The 18,599-nt window shown below is 42.3% G+C and overlaps 1 protein-coding gene across 1 annotated transcript in view; it reads right to left on the reverse strand.

Annotated features, from left to right (window-relative positions):
* Positions 1-18,164, reverse strand: part of rnd2 (Rho family GTPase 2) — a 30,287-nt gene extending 12,123 nt beyond the window's left edge. Inside the window, exons 1-2 of the mRNA XM_042394026.1 lie at positions 17,329-18,164; positions 16,703-16,790 (exon numbers count right to left, since the gene is read on the reverse strand). Of these exons, the coding sequence (XP_042249960.1) occupies positions 16,703-16,790; positions 17,329-17,538 (298 nt within the window). The 5' untranslated portion in view covers positions 17,539-18,164. The remainder of the gene's footprint in view (positions 1-16,702; positions 16,791-17,328) is intronic.
* Between the last annotated feature and the right edge of the window lie 435 nt (positions 18,165-18,599).

The following is an 18,599-nucleotide window of genomic DNA, read 5'->3' on the forward strand; positions in this document are numbered from 1 at the left end:
CTTCCAGCGGAGAGACATGACCAGAGATAAAAGAGGATGTAGCTATAGAAGAGTGGAGGAGAGGGGGTGTGCAGTGGTTGTTTGGGTAGGTAATTAAAGCACTGGACAAGGCAGGACAGATCAAATAAAGAGGTATGAGAGCCCTGGGTTAGCTATTGGTGGAGCTGGCCTGTGCCCATTCACTGTGAGGTGGAACAAAAGGTCAATTGAATTTCAGACAGAGGCAGGATGAGATGAATGGGGTAGCAGGGTGAGGGAGCGGAGCACAGTCTGGCAGGAACCGCTAAAAATCATCACGTCTGGCAAGGAGCGGGACCCTACCATGCTGTGCCAAGGACAGACATAAAACACCTCTCACAAACCCCCCTCAAGCATTAGCATTAGCCTAATTTAGCGTTGGCGATCTCTCACAGTGGAAAGTGGATTTCTGTCTCCATTTCCACAGGGCTAATTAGCGCCAAGCCACGCTACAGCGCCACGCAGGAGGCTCCACCGAGCAGAGGTGATAGTGGTGGGAGGAAAGCGTTCCTCGCCAGCCGTCTTCATCAAAGGCCAGAAATATCCCAGAGGATGTTGAGGCGGACAGGAACTTGGTGAAGCGCTAATATACAGTAATAAGGCTTGAGGGTTTGTGGTATGACATCATTCATGCCCCATGTCCCCCTCCCCCATAGGGACAAACTGTCTGAAACATGACAGCTCTCTATCTGCTCATTCAAATCGTTTTCTGCGAGAATTAGATTTTAACAGGGCAAAGAAATAAAGCTAAAAAAAAATAAAATAAATGGTGCAGAAGAAGTGTGCATCGGCATCTAACAAAGCCTCTCAGTCTTCAGTGCATTAATCGGTATCATCACAGCAGGAACTTCTCTTTCTTTCTCAGTTTGTTGCATGCTCATTGCAAACGCAGCTAAAAAGCAAACCATTATGAGTGAGGGGAAAAGAATAGTCTTTGCCTGGAGGCTCTCTGATATGTTCATGCACATATGGCAGGGACTCAACGGCAACTAACAGCCTCATTAGGCCATATAGACACTCTAAAAAACACCCATGCACACAAACAAAGGCAGGGTATGAGCAAACAAACACCCTCTCAAATGTCACCAAATAAACGAAAACAGTGTGATTGAGTTAGCCGCAACCTTAGAAACACAACACATTCAGCACCGCATACACTGTGTCTTTTTTCTTCTCCCGCAGCTGTTTTCCTCTTGAAATCAACCTTCAAAGCAAAGGCAAAACATTTCAAGTTGGGCTGGCCAAGTATCGTAGCAACCTGGAAGGATGCAAATGGCTTCATTGTGAGGCCCTGAAAGCAAGTAAGGAGGAAGAGAGCAGGAGAGTGAGGGGATCGCGGAGGCTAATGACTCCGGTGCATTGATGATTTGAGGTAACTAAAAGGAGAGAAGAAGAGGGTTGGTGCTCCATTCTTTAAGAGGTTGAGCAGACTTTTCATCGCTGAATGTCCGGTCTAAGATGTGAGAGTCTTAGGGCTGCTCTGAAATCAGAGTTCTACTCAAACAGAAAGAAACAGAGACTACTGCCGAGACACCCTCGGTGAGGAGGTGGAGTTACTGTGACCCAGTGTACCGCTCTACTGTGCAATACAATGTGTGTTTTATTATGTCAGTATGAGCCTACACAAAACTTTCTTTAACAGTCCCACATCCGGAATCCAATACAGCCTGCCGCAAATGGTGCCACTGACCTTACTCCCATGGTGGAAATTTAAAACTCATACTCCAGGTTGGAAAATTTACCTGAAAGATTGGCACAATCTTGTTAGTCCTTTTTGCTGACCATTCTCAAATCCACGCTCCACACTTTTAGGTTTTTGGATGTATTTTTTTCAACTTTTCCAGGCAGTGATTTGTTTCCATTCATTTCCACATGATAAGAAAATCAATTAGCAGACTCTTGAAATTTGTGTTGTGTAATCCATCACTGTGAAGATCAAGTCTGCATTAATTTTAGTCAATGTGACATTATCATCACATGGTAATGAAGTTTAAGTGTAGACTGATGTTGAAAAATCTGCAGGGCAACACCTTGTTACAATAATGTGACAAATATTAATGCAGATGTGATGTTCACTGCGAGGGATTACACAGCTCAAGAAAGTTTCCTAATTGATTTTCATACAATAAGGAAATGAATAGATAATAATGGCAGCGACAAATGATAAAAAAGTAGAAATTTAATGAGTCAAAATATACTAAATTGTTTGTATGGTCCTTTAAATTTAGCAGGAAAGCCAGGGGGGTAAAATCATACTACTGTATCACACTCAGCACAGACTATACTATTTTATACACAATTGCAAACATGGGCAAAGAGTGCAATCTGCTATTCCTCTCAGTTACATGACCCAAGAATATGTTACATACAGAGAACATTGAACATTTTATACATTCATTGATCCTAATATGTGGAACACAAAACAATGTCTGGGACAGAAGACGATGCAGTATTTCACTTAATAATACAAAGGCTTAATATGGATTTTTAGATTTTATGGACTTGCACAGACATATTCTTAAACATGTGAACCCATCATTCTTATTGAGATCCATTAATTTTTTAATTCATTAATTATTTCTTCTGAGGGGAATGTGTCAAATGAGTTTTTCCAGTGTTTGATGTTTTTCCTGGTAAGAGCAGGACATAGATGGGCTTACTTCCTCCCCTAAGAAGCTCACCTGTGGTGAAACTTCAAAATGACCACCAATGTGGTAAAAAGAAATATTTGAAATGTTGAACCTGGGAGGTAATATCACAAATACAACTTTTAGATTACACCATCATGAAACATTGGCCAGATTTTGCACAATATGTAGAGGCAAAAGGCCTGTGAACAGATCACAAATCATTTATGGCTTTGATATAGTCAACTCACGCTATCTGCCGCGGCCTCATGTAAGGAGCTTGAGGCAGTGTGTTTGTGAGTGAAAAATCAGTGAAACAAACCATTTAAAAAGCCTTTAATGAAGAAACTTCTGCTGGCCTGCACTCTGGACTGGGGCTTATATCACTGGTTTCTCATGCAGTCCGACATATAGGCGATACAAGTGTATATATACCTCACACACACATACACGTACACACAGATAAAGCTGTTGATCTGTAACAGAGATGGCTGTGTCAAGTTTTCAAAGGCGTTAGCACACAGCCGGGACAGTGGAGGTGACACTGGGTTAAATGGCCATTAACCTTCTATGTCTGCAGTCTTCACACAGGGGATATTGATCAAAGCCCCCATGCTTACCCTCTGGAGGAAGTGCAGCCTTTGAAGGGCGTCAAGCACCTTCCATGGACCTGCTCTCAGCTGTGCTGCCGAGGACTTAATGCCTGTGTCTGTTGTCCAATAGCAGGTTTAAAAGCGGGGCCGGCTCCAGCGCTGACAGCACAGGCAGGGGACAGAGCAGCATCACTGTCTGTCTACTGTTCGCCCCAGGGGTATAGAGATGGAGTAGTGTGTCCGTTTTCAGTTTCTCCTCACCCCCAAGCCCCTCTTTTATAATCACACACACAGACACACACACTCTCATTCCACCGGAGAAATAGTTCTGCATTTCATCTCCTGTTGTTTGATCTTGGTGTCTGTTCATGCCGTGCTTTGCTTTTAAAGATCACTATGCTTCTTTTGTTGCTCACTTCTTCTGTCGATCTATATATTGCCTGTCTTTCTTTGAGAGAAACACCAATCGTATCTCTATTTTGGTTCTACTCTTTGACTTGTTTGAAAGATAACTTCAGATTCGGTGTGGCAGTCTACATCTTTTCACCCCTCGGTGACACTCTTAATTCCTTAGAGATGTTCATGTGTTTAGATGTTATAATACAAACACTACCCTGCTTTTGTTTGTGTGAGGAAGTCAAGTAGCTGTGAACAACTGTTAGCTATGCACAGGGAGCACACGCAGAACCTGTTTTTATCTGTTTCTGTGTTTCCTCAAGCTCTACGCCTCTCACACCAGAACCGTTGAGTTTCGTCAAAGCAGCAGCAGCGGCAGCAGCAGCAGCAGACTGCTTGGACAAGATCCAACAAATGACACAATAAAAAACAGACAAGAGCCTGTTAAAGAACACCAGATGCTGACTTGAGTATTATTTGTTCTTTGCACAACCTCTTTCACTGCTCAAACCAATCAGTGTTGGACCTCAGCTGGTTCCAACTTCCCCAAGACAGATTGTAAGTCTTTTTGCTTTATTTGTTTTTGTCTTGTTTAAAAAACAGGATGATCTCAGAGAGGGAAGGGGTATTTCTTTAAAGAAAGGAGGCTAGTTGGAATATCCAGTTTCACTCCTTAAAAGATGATGTGTTGATTAGATCAGACGAAGGTCTTGTGGACCTCATCTGTCCTACCCTGGGGATGGAGGAGTCACTGCTTTACAGGGACATCCAGATGAATTTGTGACCAAAAAAAGGCACCATGTCTGGCTTTGATTGCTGCAGTGTGCACAGACTTTTCCCCAAATCTCCCAAACTCATGTTAACAATTGTATCATTTTTACATGTACTTTCATAACAATGTAACTAAACTTAAAGTTGTCATACGTAGACTTGAAATTATTATTGTAATTCCCATGTTCAGACTAATATTAGCACAGCTTGAAAAAACGCAACCACCTCATTTATTTGATGGGACTAGCAGAGCACTCCAGTAAATCGCAGGGTCATCCAACAAAAAAGCTGAAGCTGGCTCAACTTTTGCCACAATGCAGCGCAACATCATCTGGCAACGCACTGTGCTGAACAATCAAATACATGCAAGCACACAATCCTGGCAGACAGCAGATTTGACTGGGGTGTGCGTTGCCATCTGCCACCATGTCCTTCTTCATGCGACCACTGGGTGGCGCCAAACTGAGGAATTTTCAAATCCTAAACAAAGTCTGAATTAACCGGTCTAAATCCTAGAAATTACACTTATATACTACTAATTTGCAGGAAGTTTTTGAAGGAAACGTAATACCACCCGCATTACGTTTCCTGTCAACATAATGAGAAGATGTTAACATTTGACTGAAATAAGTCACAAAAATATTGATAGCGAGAGTATCAGTAAAATGTTCAGTGACAACAAATTTCCTTTTTCACCAAAATATCCGATCTTGCGATAGAATATCTGTATTGTGTAATTTTTATGGTTATGTTTAGGCACTTGCAGCACAATGTGTTCACAATCTTTCCCTAACCTTAACAAAAGTGCTGTTGCCTAAGTCAGCCACATGAACCTCGGACTCTGGTGCGAACATCCTGCATTTTGTCCACCCGCCATCCACATAACTGTAGCGCTTCATTCATTCAAAAAATTGTGGCCTATGAATATACTCCCAGCAGCTATTATGTTTGTCAACTAGGGGTGCAACGGATCACAAAACTCACGGTTTGGATCGTATCACGGATTTGAGTCATAGATCGGATCATTTTATGGATCAAAAGGCCTGATACATTCCTTCTTTAAACTTTGGTAGTGAATGAAACAACAGTCTGTGTCCACATCATCAAAACTTGAAAACTTACAAACATGAACACACATTTTGTCCTGCAGCATGTTGAGCGAGCCACCAAACAAACATTCAGCGGGGAAAAGTGCACCGCTAACGTCAGTTGGCAGCTAGATAGCTAATTAGCTGCTCAGCTGCAGCACATTAAACAACGTGTAAACATACCTGCAGATGTCACTGCGGACCCGTTAAATGCTGGTTTGGTTGTTGATCTTCAAAATCCCTGCTAGCGATGCGCTGTCTGTCCATGACTTGTATTTAGTTTGTTTACGTTGTTTTAAATGAGACATTAAATTTTGCAATAAATCCGCAGTTCACATGCGTGCCGAACCGTGTGGGCCGATCAATACGGATCATAGATCAACGACAATCCGTTGCACCACTATTGTCAACACAAAGTAACTATGAGTAGTATAGTAGTATGTAAACCTAATTTCCCAGTGATAACGTTGCTAAAACACTGATGGTATAAAAATCCCTATTAATCTAAAAAGCTGTTCAGAGCGCCTCCGTCTCGTAAGGACACCATTAAAGGAACAAACTTCAAGCTCTATTGGGTTTGATGTTTATTTTACAGCACTATTTCCAACAGTCTTTGAGACCATGCCAAATAGTTTGGAGTTTACTGCCAATGTTAGACACCCACTCTAATTCTTTGACCAAGTGATTGCTATGTCACAATGAATTCTGCTTTGAAAAGCTCCCACTCCTCCCCAGGCACTACCATCACCTCACGTACACTCACACAGTATTCGAATTCATCTCTTTTTATTCCTTTTCACCTGTAAAACAGCAGAGATCACATCCTTTATTTCCACTCCTACACATCTTTCAATCTCATACTCTCTCCTTTCAAAACTTGTACTCCTGCTCGCGGATTTTCATTAAAACTTGTAATAACACTGACTGCAGCTTCTTCTGTCCACAGCTGTCTGGTATGAAAGAACTGAAAATATTCAGGCAGCAGCTACACAGGGATATAAAAGAAAAACTTGTGAGTGGAAAAGGACATCCTCTGCTCCATCGACTCCACTTCCTCCAATGCATAACTATCCAAACACATCTGTATCATGGTGCTATCTATCCCCCAGCCCACTCTGCAACCCCCCGGGGAGGCCAGAAAGGAGACATGGCACTACTTCGAATGCAATTTCGCTTCCACAAAAGCAGCAGCGGCGAGAAACAGAGGGCATTGGATCTTGTTTATAAATAAAGTCATCCATAAATGATGGAACCTGTCGAGTGTGTGTGAGCGAGGTGCAGGTGGGGGGTGAAGGATGGAGGTGAAAGACGGCCTCTCTCCCTGTATCCCCTTACGCTCGGATGGGTTGCAGACGGATGCTGAGAGGGTTTTGCTCCCGTGGAGGTGGTGGGGGTGGGGAGGGGGGCCGGAGGGACTGAGCGCTAGCTTTGGGAGCAGCAGAACCAGTCAGTGTGGCTGTTTGAAGTGGGCTGATCAAAGCTGGAGCTGCGTCGGGTTCTGTTGCACTCAGCAGAGGGAGTGGACCAAGCGAAAACACACAGAGCCCCAGTTCCAGGGGTGGGTTTCCTGTCTGCCTGGATGACTGAAGTATTCACTGCATCCACTGCTGCTGCTGCTGCTGTTGCTGAACAGGAACGAATGCCTGGTTTAGTGCCAGGGCGCATTAGTTTGTGTCTCTTCTTTAGTTAAAATAAATATTCCAAACCCATGAAAAGTGTTGGAGCAATGTGTTCTTGTAACTACATTACTACTCCAAGTAATGCAGTAGTTTCAGTAATCAAATCACAGTTACTGGCTCACTGAAAATTGTGTTCCTTGTGTTTTATATTAAATTTCATCGGAATCGTGGTATGACACGTTTAAAACCTGCACAAATATCAGTCAAGTAGAGTGAAGGATCTCCGTCCTCACTCTTGTTTAACTAGTAAATTTAAACAAGCAAAATTAGCAATGAAAAGAGTTGTTATTGTTGTTGTTGTTACTTATTAATTTAGAATAAAGAAGACTAAGTTTGCTTCTATTTGAATATCTATTAGGGGATATTATTTTGCCCTGGCTTTATTGGCTCAAGCGCATTTGTGCAGCAGCCTCTTCACTAAATAACATTAATAAAGCACAAAACAGAAGAGAGAGCCAGATGCTTTGATAAGTGAAAATACTCTTCACAGACTCAATAGACTTTATATTTACGTAAAAAGAAAGATATCATCATAAAATGTAAGCTGTGTCCGAGTCAGATCCATCAGAGAACCTCCTGACAGTGTTTAGTCTGTTATTCATAAAACAGCTTAATAATTCAACCTAGAAAGCTCCCAGTTCATCTGGTCAAGTCCATGTGCCCTTGAAGCAACTCCATTGAGGATCAATAACTTCCTACGGTGTAAATGGATTCCTTTGCATCGTGCAATAGATCATGTTACTTCAGGTCAATGAAGACAGAGGTTGCAGATTTTGCCACAATTAAAGCAAGCTTCCTCCGTGTCCTCATAAAACAGACAAAAGCAGTGCATTAATTCCCCTACAGGACTGCTTCATATCGCCATATGTGCTATAGCTGAGCGTTTAGCATATAACAAGAGTGCTGCGGTGGTTTTAAAAGTGTGACACAGTTGGCGTTTGTGTGTTTGCTTCCCCAAGGACTGGAGTGGGTCAGGTCCCAAGGGTACCACCAACAAACCTTAGTCACAACACAAAGCCTTGAAGGGTGGGGTGTTGGGTGGGGGGGGTGGGAATAGCACAGATGTACACTTCTGCTCCTGTCTACTCCTTCTGTCCCCTTTCCCAGTTTTCAATCTAGTGAACACTTGCTGCTCTTATAACATGCCCCCCCCCCACCCCCTCCATCCATCTTTTTACTCACTTCAACCCCTCCAATCTCTTTGCCTATAGGGTTGAGGCAGCTGCTACGCTTTCTGGCTTCATTCTACCATGACTCCCACCATAGCGCCCCCTCATCAGCCCCCGTTACGCCTCTGGTCAGCTGAGAAACAATAGTAAGGGTCACGGGGTCAGAGCCTCTGGAATTCCCATAGGCAAACTCACTCAATCATAGACATGCCCACACGCATATGTATACATGCATGAACATGCATTCATCATGCATACACGTTTCTTTTTCATCTGTAGTATCGATCTTTCTCTTTACAATATCCTTTAATTATGGATGCAGAATATATGCATTTTTCAGTTTACCTGAGGTTCAATTTACAACAACAATATATTAAAGTTGGTCAACATAAATAGATTATATACGTTAAAGAATATGGATGGCGATTCATGTGCAGAGCCAACAATGAAGTGTTGTGTGCGTATCCAATGCCTGATATCTCGTATTCCTCTGTGTCGTAGACCTTTATTGTTGTCCAAAAACTGTTGAAAACACATAAATGAGTCACACTGATTGTTTATTCTATGTGACATCTTTGTATTTTACATTATCTTTCAAAAATGAATCACAATAACACTGTTTCAGGCAAACTCCGCTGAAGGAAAATAGACAAATTCTGGTAATGCTATGAAAAAAATGTTTACCATAATAACAATTTGTTAGTACTGCGCCTTCCTACTAATAATATCAACGTATCCTCACATCAACCCCTTTGTATTTCTTTATGCTTGCAAACAAAATAGCTCAAATCTTAATTTCATCCTTTCATTCTCTGTTCATTATAATTGCTCAGTTTTCCCCCGTCAGTAGCACAGCATGGCAGGGCTTAAGACCGAGTTTGTAATCTGAGTCAGTGTGAGCTCATCAAAAGCCTTAAGTGCTCTTTTTTTTTTCTCCACTGTGTATCAAAAGATTCCTTTTAATTCTATCCAGCGAACGTTCAATCCCTAATAACTTATCACTCTGATTATTCCTTTGCCACATTAACTAAGTAAAAGCCATACACAGCCTTTCAGCAGTGTGCGGTGCTGCTCAGCAGTGGACGTGCTACTTAAGCAGATTATACACTTTTGCCTGGTGCTCAGCATTATAAGCTGACAGTACATGAAGGAATGTGTGGTAGTGCTCGGGTCATAGCTGTATCCATGGTCGCATTTACAGGCTCCTCTAAGAGAGATAAAAGATCAAAAGGACTAGGAAGCCGTGTCCTCTGGGGCCTCCAGAAGTGCTTGTTTTCTTGTTTATGAGAGGGAGAACATGTGGGCTGCTCACGTTTCCTATCCACGTAAAAAAAAAAGGGGCAGAGTGGCAGGCGTGTGCCCGTGTGGTGCAGGTGGAAGTCTGTATTTCTGTGTGTGAGTATATGTGTCTGTGTGTGTGTGTGTTTCACTGTGTCGCTGTAGAAAGCAGATATTCTGTGTGGTAATTACAGCATGCGTGTTCCTGTCAGTGTGGCTGGCTGCCTTTCATGGAGCACTTCTGCCCACCCCCTGCTTAACACGGCCCCTGACTGCTGGTGACCTCAATGCGGCCGCCTTGACTAATGGGCTATCAGAGATGGAGAACATCCACGAGGAAAAAGAAATGGCACAGAGACAAGATAATCCACCTCATGAGAAAGTACGTTATCCTCTCCTGCGTCGTTGCTACACTGTGCATTTTCCTTTGTTTCCTTCCATATCCTCTTCTAGCTACTGTAACACACGGGCCGCCATTTCCTCTTCAGCCTGTTGACCCTTTGTGTAATAATATGACTCACGGAGTGCTGAGCTCCAGGGATGGAGCACAGCTGCTTGCCTGCTCAAGAACCAAGACATTCAGCCCGGCAGCCAGGACTGCCGGCTGTCCTCCAGAGTTTCCATAATGTCACACAAACCCACTCAGAGGGTCAGTGTGCAATCAAGTGCAGCTCTGTGCATGAGACCATCATTATTCAAGAAGTTTAGGGCTGGAGATCATTTGCAAGGGAAGGAGGAAATGCCCAGAACACAGAGGAGATTAGTTCATCTAATGCCAAATTAATTACAGTTATCTACAATATGAGGTATGCATGCATCTGTATTTCTGTAGGTGCCATATCAGTTATGTGCAGCAGTAATATTTGGTGAGCAGTTAAATACATTTTTAATTATTGTTTGATGGGAATCAAAAAGCAGAGTGCATGTTTTTCTTATTTGCACTTTATTTGCTTGTATTAGTGAGTGAATTCAAATAATTACAATTAATCAAAGGAAGTTTCATCCTCCCTGTTCATGGGAGTGGTCAGTTCAGACATCACCAAAATAGGCGATACGCTGTCTAGTTGTGTGTATAATTTACAGTATGGTGACACACAAAGACTGCACACCCACTTCACCTCCCCACACAGTGCTTGCTGTTTGATTTCTAACATGTAAAACGTCTTTGTGGGCTCGGCCCATTGACTGTAATCCCTGGGATTATCAGGTGCAGCCTGCCAGAGAGGCTGCAGGCTCATCCCAAACTTGAAGCTGAGGATGTGAGTCATGGAGAGGCTGAAGATATTCTCTGTGATTCTGCTGTCGAGCTCATGAGGCTCCAGACAGACAGACAGACAGGCAGACAGACCGGTACCCCCCCACCGTCCAAAAATACCCCCAAAGGCATTCCAGTGACTGTCTGTGGATATGAGAGATGTGGCACAAAGGCACAAGTTTGTTTCCAGCCCTTGTAAAAATCCAACATGGCAGTCACACAATAGTACTCAGTGATTAGCTGTTCTTGTGCTCAGACACTCTGTTTTGTCATTTTTATGAACAACAACATCTTCATTATCAGGAAAGACACTTACAGACATGTTTATGTGAAACAATAAAAACTCAAATCACGTTCATTTGTCCTCTGTGACACTGTCATAGTGAACTCACACTGAAACAATGAGTTGATTAATCGATTAAGTGAATCCAATGAAAATAAATTGATTATTTTGATAATCAATTAATCATTAAAGTCATTTATCAAGCAGAAATCCCAAATTTTCACTGATTCCATCTTCATCATGTGATGATTTGCTGCTTTTCCTTGTTTATAATTGTATATTTAATACCTTTGGTTCTTGGACTGTTGCTTGGATAAAACTAGGTCTGCAATTAATAATTATTTTCATTATTGATTCATCTTTTTTCTGCTTTAAAATGTCAGAAAACAGTAAAAAATTAATAAAAAAATGCCGTTATTTCCCAGAGTCAAAGTTTTCTGATATTTTTCAACTAACTGATGAACTGAAAAAATAACCTTCTGTTGAATCAATAATGAAAACAGTCATTAGTTGCGCCCCTACTGAGAACCATTACTGTCTACCATGTACTACAGGATAAACTGGTGGCTGATAAACAGGGGCTTTCCAAACTTGTCGTGTTTAATCACTAGGACACAAACAGTTATTTAAGTTACAGTATTTCACCAACCTTGCACTATCTTCTGTTTACTCATTACCCGAAACTGTCATACAGGCGTTCTCCCCAAGTGCAGGGGAGTGCCTTCCAGACTGCTATGCATCATCAAAACAGGTTTCGTTTAGGCAGTTATCGCCCTGGGCTGGTTAGGCGAAGAGCAGCAGCAACTTTCGGGGCTTAGGCTCAGAGCATACATGTGGGCTTGCGTGAACAGTAGTTTAAAGGATGTCGTCATCCTCCCCTTCAGGGTGCTGACAAAAATAAACAAAAGGTATATTTATGTTCTGTGGTTAAATGTGTGTCTGACTTTCCAGCAAGTTGCAACCCAGATAAACAGCAATCTTGTTTGCAAATTGCAAATTGTTCAGAGACTAACCTCATAGCAATGATTTAGAAAGGCCAAAATAACTGATAATGTTATCTCCTGTGATCAGCATGCTCTATACTCAGATCACATCAGGGCTGATAGCAGTTTCTTAGCATCCTCCGTCTCCGGTGGGATGTAGGTGTGAGGGCAGAGGAGGGTCTGTTGATTTTATTTCTGCTCTGCGTTGCGGTTGTAGTCCACTCACTCTCCATTAAAGATTAATCAAGTGGAAAGCATTGAAGAACGGAAAGCCCACAGAACTCAGCGTGTTTTTACAGGCCTCTGGATGCCCTACTGGTCAAGTGTGCTGAGAATGTGGGGCTTAAAGAGCATACAGACACCAGGAATGTTGGAAAGTCTGTATGAGAAGAGAGAGAGAGACAGCCAGACTCTGACTCTGGCGCTGGGAGTGGTGTTACACACTTGCAGTGTCTTGTTATCGTCTCTCAAGTCAAAAACAATCACACCTCTTGACTGGCAACGCACCAGACAGCTTTGTCGTGAGAAATGAGTCACAAAAAAAAACATTAAACATGACTGTAAGAGAGGAAGACTCAATAGAAAAAGGAGTCTGAAATTTGTGTGAGTGGTAGTGTTATTTAAGAATCTTTGACAGTAATAATCTGTGACATTTCCAGATAAATAAATGTTGGGGTTTTTTTTTTCTCCGCACTTTATCACTGACTGTGCTGCACAACTGTAGCCGGTTCATGAAAGCATTTATATTTGTTGTTGTGAACACCCAGTGTCAGGCAGGTCTACTGGAGGAAAAATCCTTCACTGCACAGCAAGTGATGCGTTTCATGTTCCCAGCAGCAGGAACAGCACTTTGTTTGGGAATAAATAGAGAAAGAACTAGGTGTTTAGAATGAGAAGTGATAGCCAACATCGCCGATCAGACAAAGAAATAAATCGGAAATTTCGTTGACAGAACTTTTCAGGATAACACGTGGTTCGGATGACGAGCGATCTCTGGGAAGTACAGTACCAAAAACACTGCAACAGGAGTGATTATCACCCAAAGACGTCAGCGAAAGATGAAAGAAAAAAAAAAAAGACCTGTGGATTGCCACTTGAAAGCATACTCCAGCATGACTAAACAGAATATAAACGTTCTAGTTTTCATGTGAGAATCAGGTCAAGCGTTAGAGAGGCAGCGGAGAAGAGAAGCAGAGCGAGACGTGAGCGTGCTGCTGTAGGGAACTTTGGGGGGAAAACCTGACTTGTCGTGACTTGGACTTGTAAGAAACTGCGTGTCCACCTCTTAGTGGAGTATTAGTCAGAGGGCAAGGTTAGTGGGAATCTTTCCCAGGCACCACTACCATATTGGGAAGAGAGGAAGAGTGCATTAATGCCTCAGGGTTGGTAAAAAAAACCCAGACTGGCTGACTACCAATGGGCCCCTTGAGCATCAACAGTAATCACTAATGACCCTCAGACAAGTTATCACCAAGCCACATTGACATTTTGACCACTTAACAGCTTGAGTTGCTTTAAAAGTCAATTAAGACAAGAAGACATGCAACGTTGAAACAGACTACATCTATCACAATGAGTGGCAGTTCACGCATATAACATAGAGACACGCATACAGTGGTTTTTCTCATTTGGATTCCATTCAATCACTTTCTAATTAATATAATTCACCACATTGTCTGGGAGCTGAAAGCTGGGCAGAATACAAAGCACAGCTGAAAGTTGCCCTCTGGTTCCCAGGAGGTGTAAGACCTCCCTGTTTGTTTAATGCATCTTAAAATACCCAATCATTCAGGGGAATGCAACACAAATAAACAGATTTATGCTCAGTAATGACCTCAATTAGATAAACACCTCACCCTTGTTCTCACCCATCCTGCAAGGACTAGACCTTGCGGAGGAAATGGAATTAATGAGACCAAACTAATCAATGGTCGACTTCCATGCTACAGCAGTGGAAGCTGGAAGCATTCGTAATGGCAGTACACATCTAACCATGCCGGAGAAATGTGAACAAGGCTAGACACAAGCTGCTTAAATAGCCTCGCCTCAGATAGCGATCAATAATGCTTTGTGAGTGGAGCCGGACCACGGCAGGCAGACTTCACCAGCAATTAAAAAGGAGACAATACTTTATGTGAAGAGGCTGAAGAAGTGGTTGTCAGAAAAAAAAACAGCTGTATCTCGGAGCGGAATGGGTTGTGGCTTAGGAAGAGCAAGAGCAAGCGGAGGATTGACTGCTGTAAATGTCAGGTCAAAAACAAAGGGTCCAGTGGACTGTAGTTGTGCCATCGGAAAGTGGCACATCCTCCAAAAATAGCAGGTAATGCAAGCTCAGTGACGTACTTGAGGCTGCTGCTGCTTGTGACTAGTTTCAGTTAATTGAAGAGGAGCTCTACTGGCTTCCTTTGGAACACAATGACTATAATAGCTTCATCAATTTTGGACTCCATACCCCCAAAGGTCAGGTTTGCAATTTTTTTTTTCAAACAACTGAAACACAAAGGCCAAAGTAAACCAAAGTTCAATGCAAAAGCTTGCACAAATTTAGTCCACCTGCACAAGTGAATCCAGTGTTTGCATTAATTTCAGTAAAATTAATGGTTATCTGAATGAACTTTTGAAGCTGTTATAAATTATGGAGTGGTGGGGCCTGGCCACTGAACTGGTGCTCCTGCTGCTGCTGCTGCTAGTGTATACAAGATTTTTTTTTTAAAAAAAAACAGCTAGAGACGGAGAGCAGAAGGAGGAGAAGGGATGAAGCAATAAAAAAAATCAGATTCTAAAAGAGGAAAGATGGGAGACATGCTATTTTCTTCAGATGAAAGCCTTTTTCATCTAAGTGTGAGCCAATTATTTTTCTTGTTGAGAGAAAATAAGAACATCTGTGTTTGCTGTGAATCAGTCAATAATGGCACACCACACAGGGACCTCTGAATGCACACATACACACACACAGAAACACACACGACTACCAAACACACATACATATACATTTGCCCTGTGGGTTGGGTGACGTCATGTTTGTTGTGGGGTGGGCGGCTCCTGGATGAAGATTAAAGACTAACATAGCCAAAGGTGGTTTAGGGTTTTAAAGATGGACAGAAGCACAACATTCCCACTACATCATTAGGCTCTTATAGCCTAGAGATAAGGAACTCTTCTAAGTTGTGGCCCTGGGCCCCAGAGAACCCCGACCCCTGACTGACAAGCTCAAGCAGATTTACTCTCCGGGTCGACACGGGGTCGAATAAAAACAACATTCTCTCGCTGACTGACCATGTAAAATAAAAATACTCCCAACATCTCTCCCGGAAGATAGTTTTAGGTTTGGGAATGTTTATGATAAAAGAAGGAATTCCCCCTGAGAGGATCTCATATTCAGGCCTCTGACTGGCCAGCTATGTCACTGGCCAGATAGCTGGTGGGAGCTGCTGGCTTAAGAAGGCTCCGATGAGATACAAAGTATCAGAGTAGGTCAGAGCAGTGAATCCATCCTTCCTGACAAGACTGGAGTGAAAGTAGAGTCTGACTTTCTATGCAAGTGTCTCATTGATGCAACTTCTTCCCCAGAAAGGAGAATAACAGTGTCATACAAAACCAACAAAGAACAATTTGCTTTTAGTCTCTTAATTTGGCACAAGGCTGCCAGCATTGACGGAGGCACGAACATGACTGCTGCTGTTGATGTTTTTGGACTGACGTCAACAGTAGTTGTTATTCTGAGCCCACAAGTTTAAATTTGACAATTTTAACACTTCAGTATGTGAAAAAGCCCCTAAAACAACACTTACAAAAATCCCAAGTCGCTAAAACACTGAATGAATCTGAAAAAAAAAAAAAACCCTCAATGAATGACTTTCTTTCAGGGTTGAGGCAGGTAGATGAGGTGACCAGCTGTGTAAACTCTGGGATAGATTGCTCTCTTTATATAGTGTATAATAAATGTCTTAATATCACAGTTGACTGTCTGTACTTGAATGAATTTCCATCATTTCGCCAGACAATATGTCTGATATCCGATAGTTAGTCCCATGTGTCAGCAAACTGGACTTACTCTGATAAAAACACTTAAGCAGTTAAAGCAGTTACTGGTCCCTTCAGGGCCATCCTGTCTGAATTATTCCCTCTCCCCCTCCTGCCCCACACACACACGCACACACACACACAGTTGCCTGACCCTGGGCCAGAGCATGGGAAGAGGCAGCCACAAACAGTGGACAGTACAGGAAGGAATGCAAACTCAAAGCGTAAAGACATTGCTGGCACTGACATTTCTAGCAAAAACAACAATCATAAATAGCAGATGCCCTAAGCTAAAAAAAAAAAATGGGGGGGGGGGCAGTGGGGGGGCATGACTAAAAACAAAAGACATCCATCTGAACTTGCTAGGTCAAAGCAATTTGTCAAAGAGATGACTGCTAGAAAAGTTGGGAGATGGGAGTCGGAGGCAGTCCTCCCACGGTCGCAGCCAGGGACAGGCACCATACTGGGGCTGAGAGCGGATTGATTTGATGTCAGCCTTTAAGAGACGGTGCAGAGACAGAGATATGAAATTGTCTTACCTGACGTGTCCCACATATTCAGCTCAATCCGGTGTTTGTCTATCTCAAAACTGGCTGTGTAGTTTTCGAACACTGTGGGCACGTAGTTCTGAAAATAAGGGATTCATTTTAGTTATCCAATTAAAAAGGGACAAGATAAGCCTGTGTTTACACAGCCACAGGCTTCAAAGGAGTAGACTAGTGGGAACATCATATTTGAAGTGATGCAGCTGACAAATAAAGTAATGGCAGACACAATTCCACAGCTAAGCTAGTCATGTAAATCCCTTTGGGGATGTTATAGAAAGGTAAGCCTAGTATTATAGTAGATGAAGACAACGCCTTAAAGTTTTATAGGCAGCACTGCAGACATAATAAAAGTCAATTTAGACATTACAGGACTATTATACATTTTACAGGCATTCATTACTGTTCCCTCTCCATCAGCTCTCTCTCTCTCTCTCTCTCTCTGTGTCTTGTTTTAACATTTCTGTCTTTAAGCAGGTGGAATCTGCTGAACAAGTGCTGAAGTTGTCCGATAATACATTTTAATGGCAGTGCTCCTCACTCATTCACAAACTCCTGATCTATCTGCTTCTAGATACAACAAAAAAAATTAAAAACAGATTAAGTTTTGATAGACGTACCTCTGGATAGCAGTCTTTGGCAAAAACGTGCAGGAGTGCCGTTTTCCCACATTGCGTGTCCCCGACCACCACAATCTTACAGCGGCTGCCTAGACTGTCCATGGTTTGTCCTTCAGAGGTGTATTGTTGACGCGTGGATGGATTGCATCCAGCATCCGATACGAGACGCGGCGGAAATCGAAGACTGGAAAGAAAAATGAGCAAATACATGCGCCGACCCGGTGCGCTTTTATCCAGCTCCTCCTGTCCGACGCGCAGCCCTCCGGTCCCGCTGACAGACTCTGACTGACTGGTTGCTTACCAAAACCACAGCCAGGACGCACACACAGCCCTCCCTAGAAACTCCAGTACTTTGATTACTGGCCACGCCTTCCTAATACTCACGTCTGAGTCTCATCATTCAGCTGTAATAGGCTGTTCTTGTGGGAAATAAAGGGTCTGGGACTAATGGTGACCTCATCATCCTCTTTGTTTTGCCTCCCATGGTACCCTTATAATATCTCAATCATATTATCAAATGAGTTTATTACATATTCTGCCTCCTGTCTTATCTGTATAATGCCTATAAGTCTATATTCCCTCAAAAACACCTGTATATCTGTGAAACATAATAAACTATTTGTGGATTATCTCGTATTTCGTGCTTGTAAAATAATATGGCTATTGGACGGTCAAATATAAGAACAGGACTAAATAAATGTTTCTTGTCATACTATCTATTTTACCTCATATGTTACCATTAGGTCTATAATATCTCTACAACAATAAAATTTAGTTTATTATGACAAAGACTGAGCAGAGTCCACTGATTATATTATGACTTTATGACTTTGTTTAAGGATAAGTTCACAGTTTTTCAAGTCGGTCTGAAAACAAAGAGTCAGGTGCCCAAATGAACACTGAAACAGGTTTTGCTTGTTGTAATCTTTCCTCCTTTGCATACTGGCTATTAAATGTGCTTTCGATGCAGCTTTCAAAGTGTTGGGGGACAAAATCCACAGTCCTCGTTTTGAGAATAACTGTATTTAAGTTTCTGTGAAGATAATATGAGGCTTCAGCCGTCTGAGTTAGTCAGATAATATCTTCAGTTACAGTCTTTTTAGTACACAAGTCCCTCTTTGTGTTTCCCCAGACAGTGTTTTCCTGTTCAGCTGCAGGGGAAAATTCATAACAAAATGAGGGAATTTGACTCTAAAAAGACAGTAACTTTGAGAGATGTTTACTTGCTTTGACTGATTTTGACGGTTTAAACTTTTAAATACATTTGCACG

Source organism: Thunnus maccoyii, chromosome 18 (assembly GCF_910596095.1).
Source record: "Thunnus maccoyii chromosome 18, fThuMac1.1, whole genome shotgun sequence".
NCBI lineage: Eukaryota > Metazoa > Chordata > Actinopteri > Scombriformes > Scombridae > Thunnus > Thunnus maccoyii.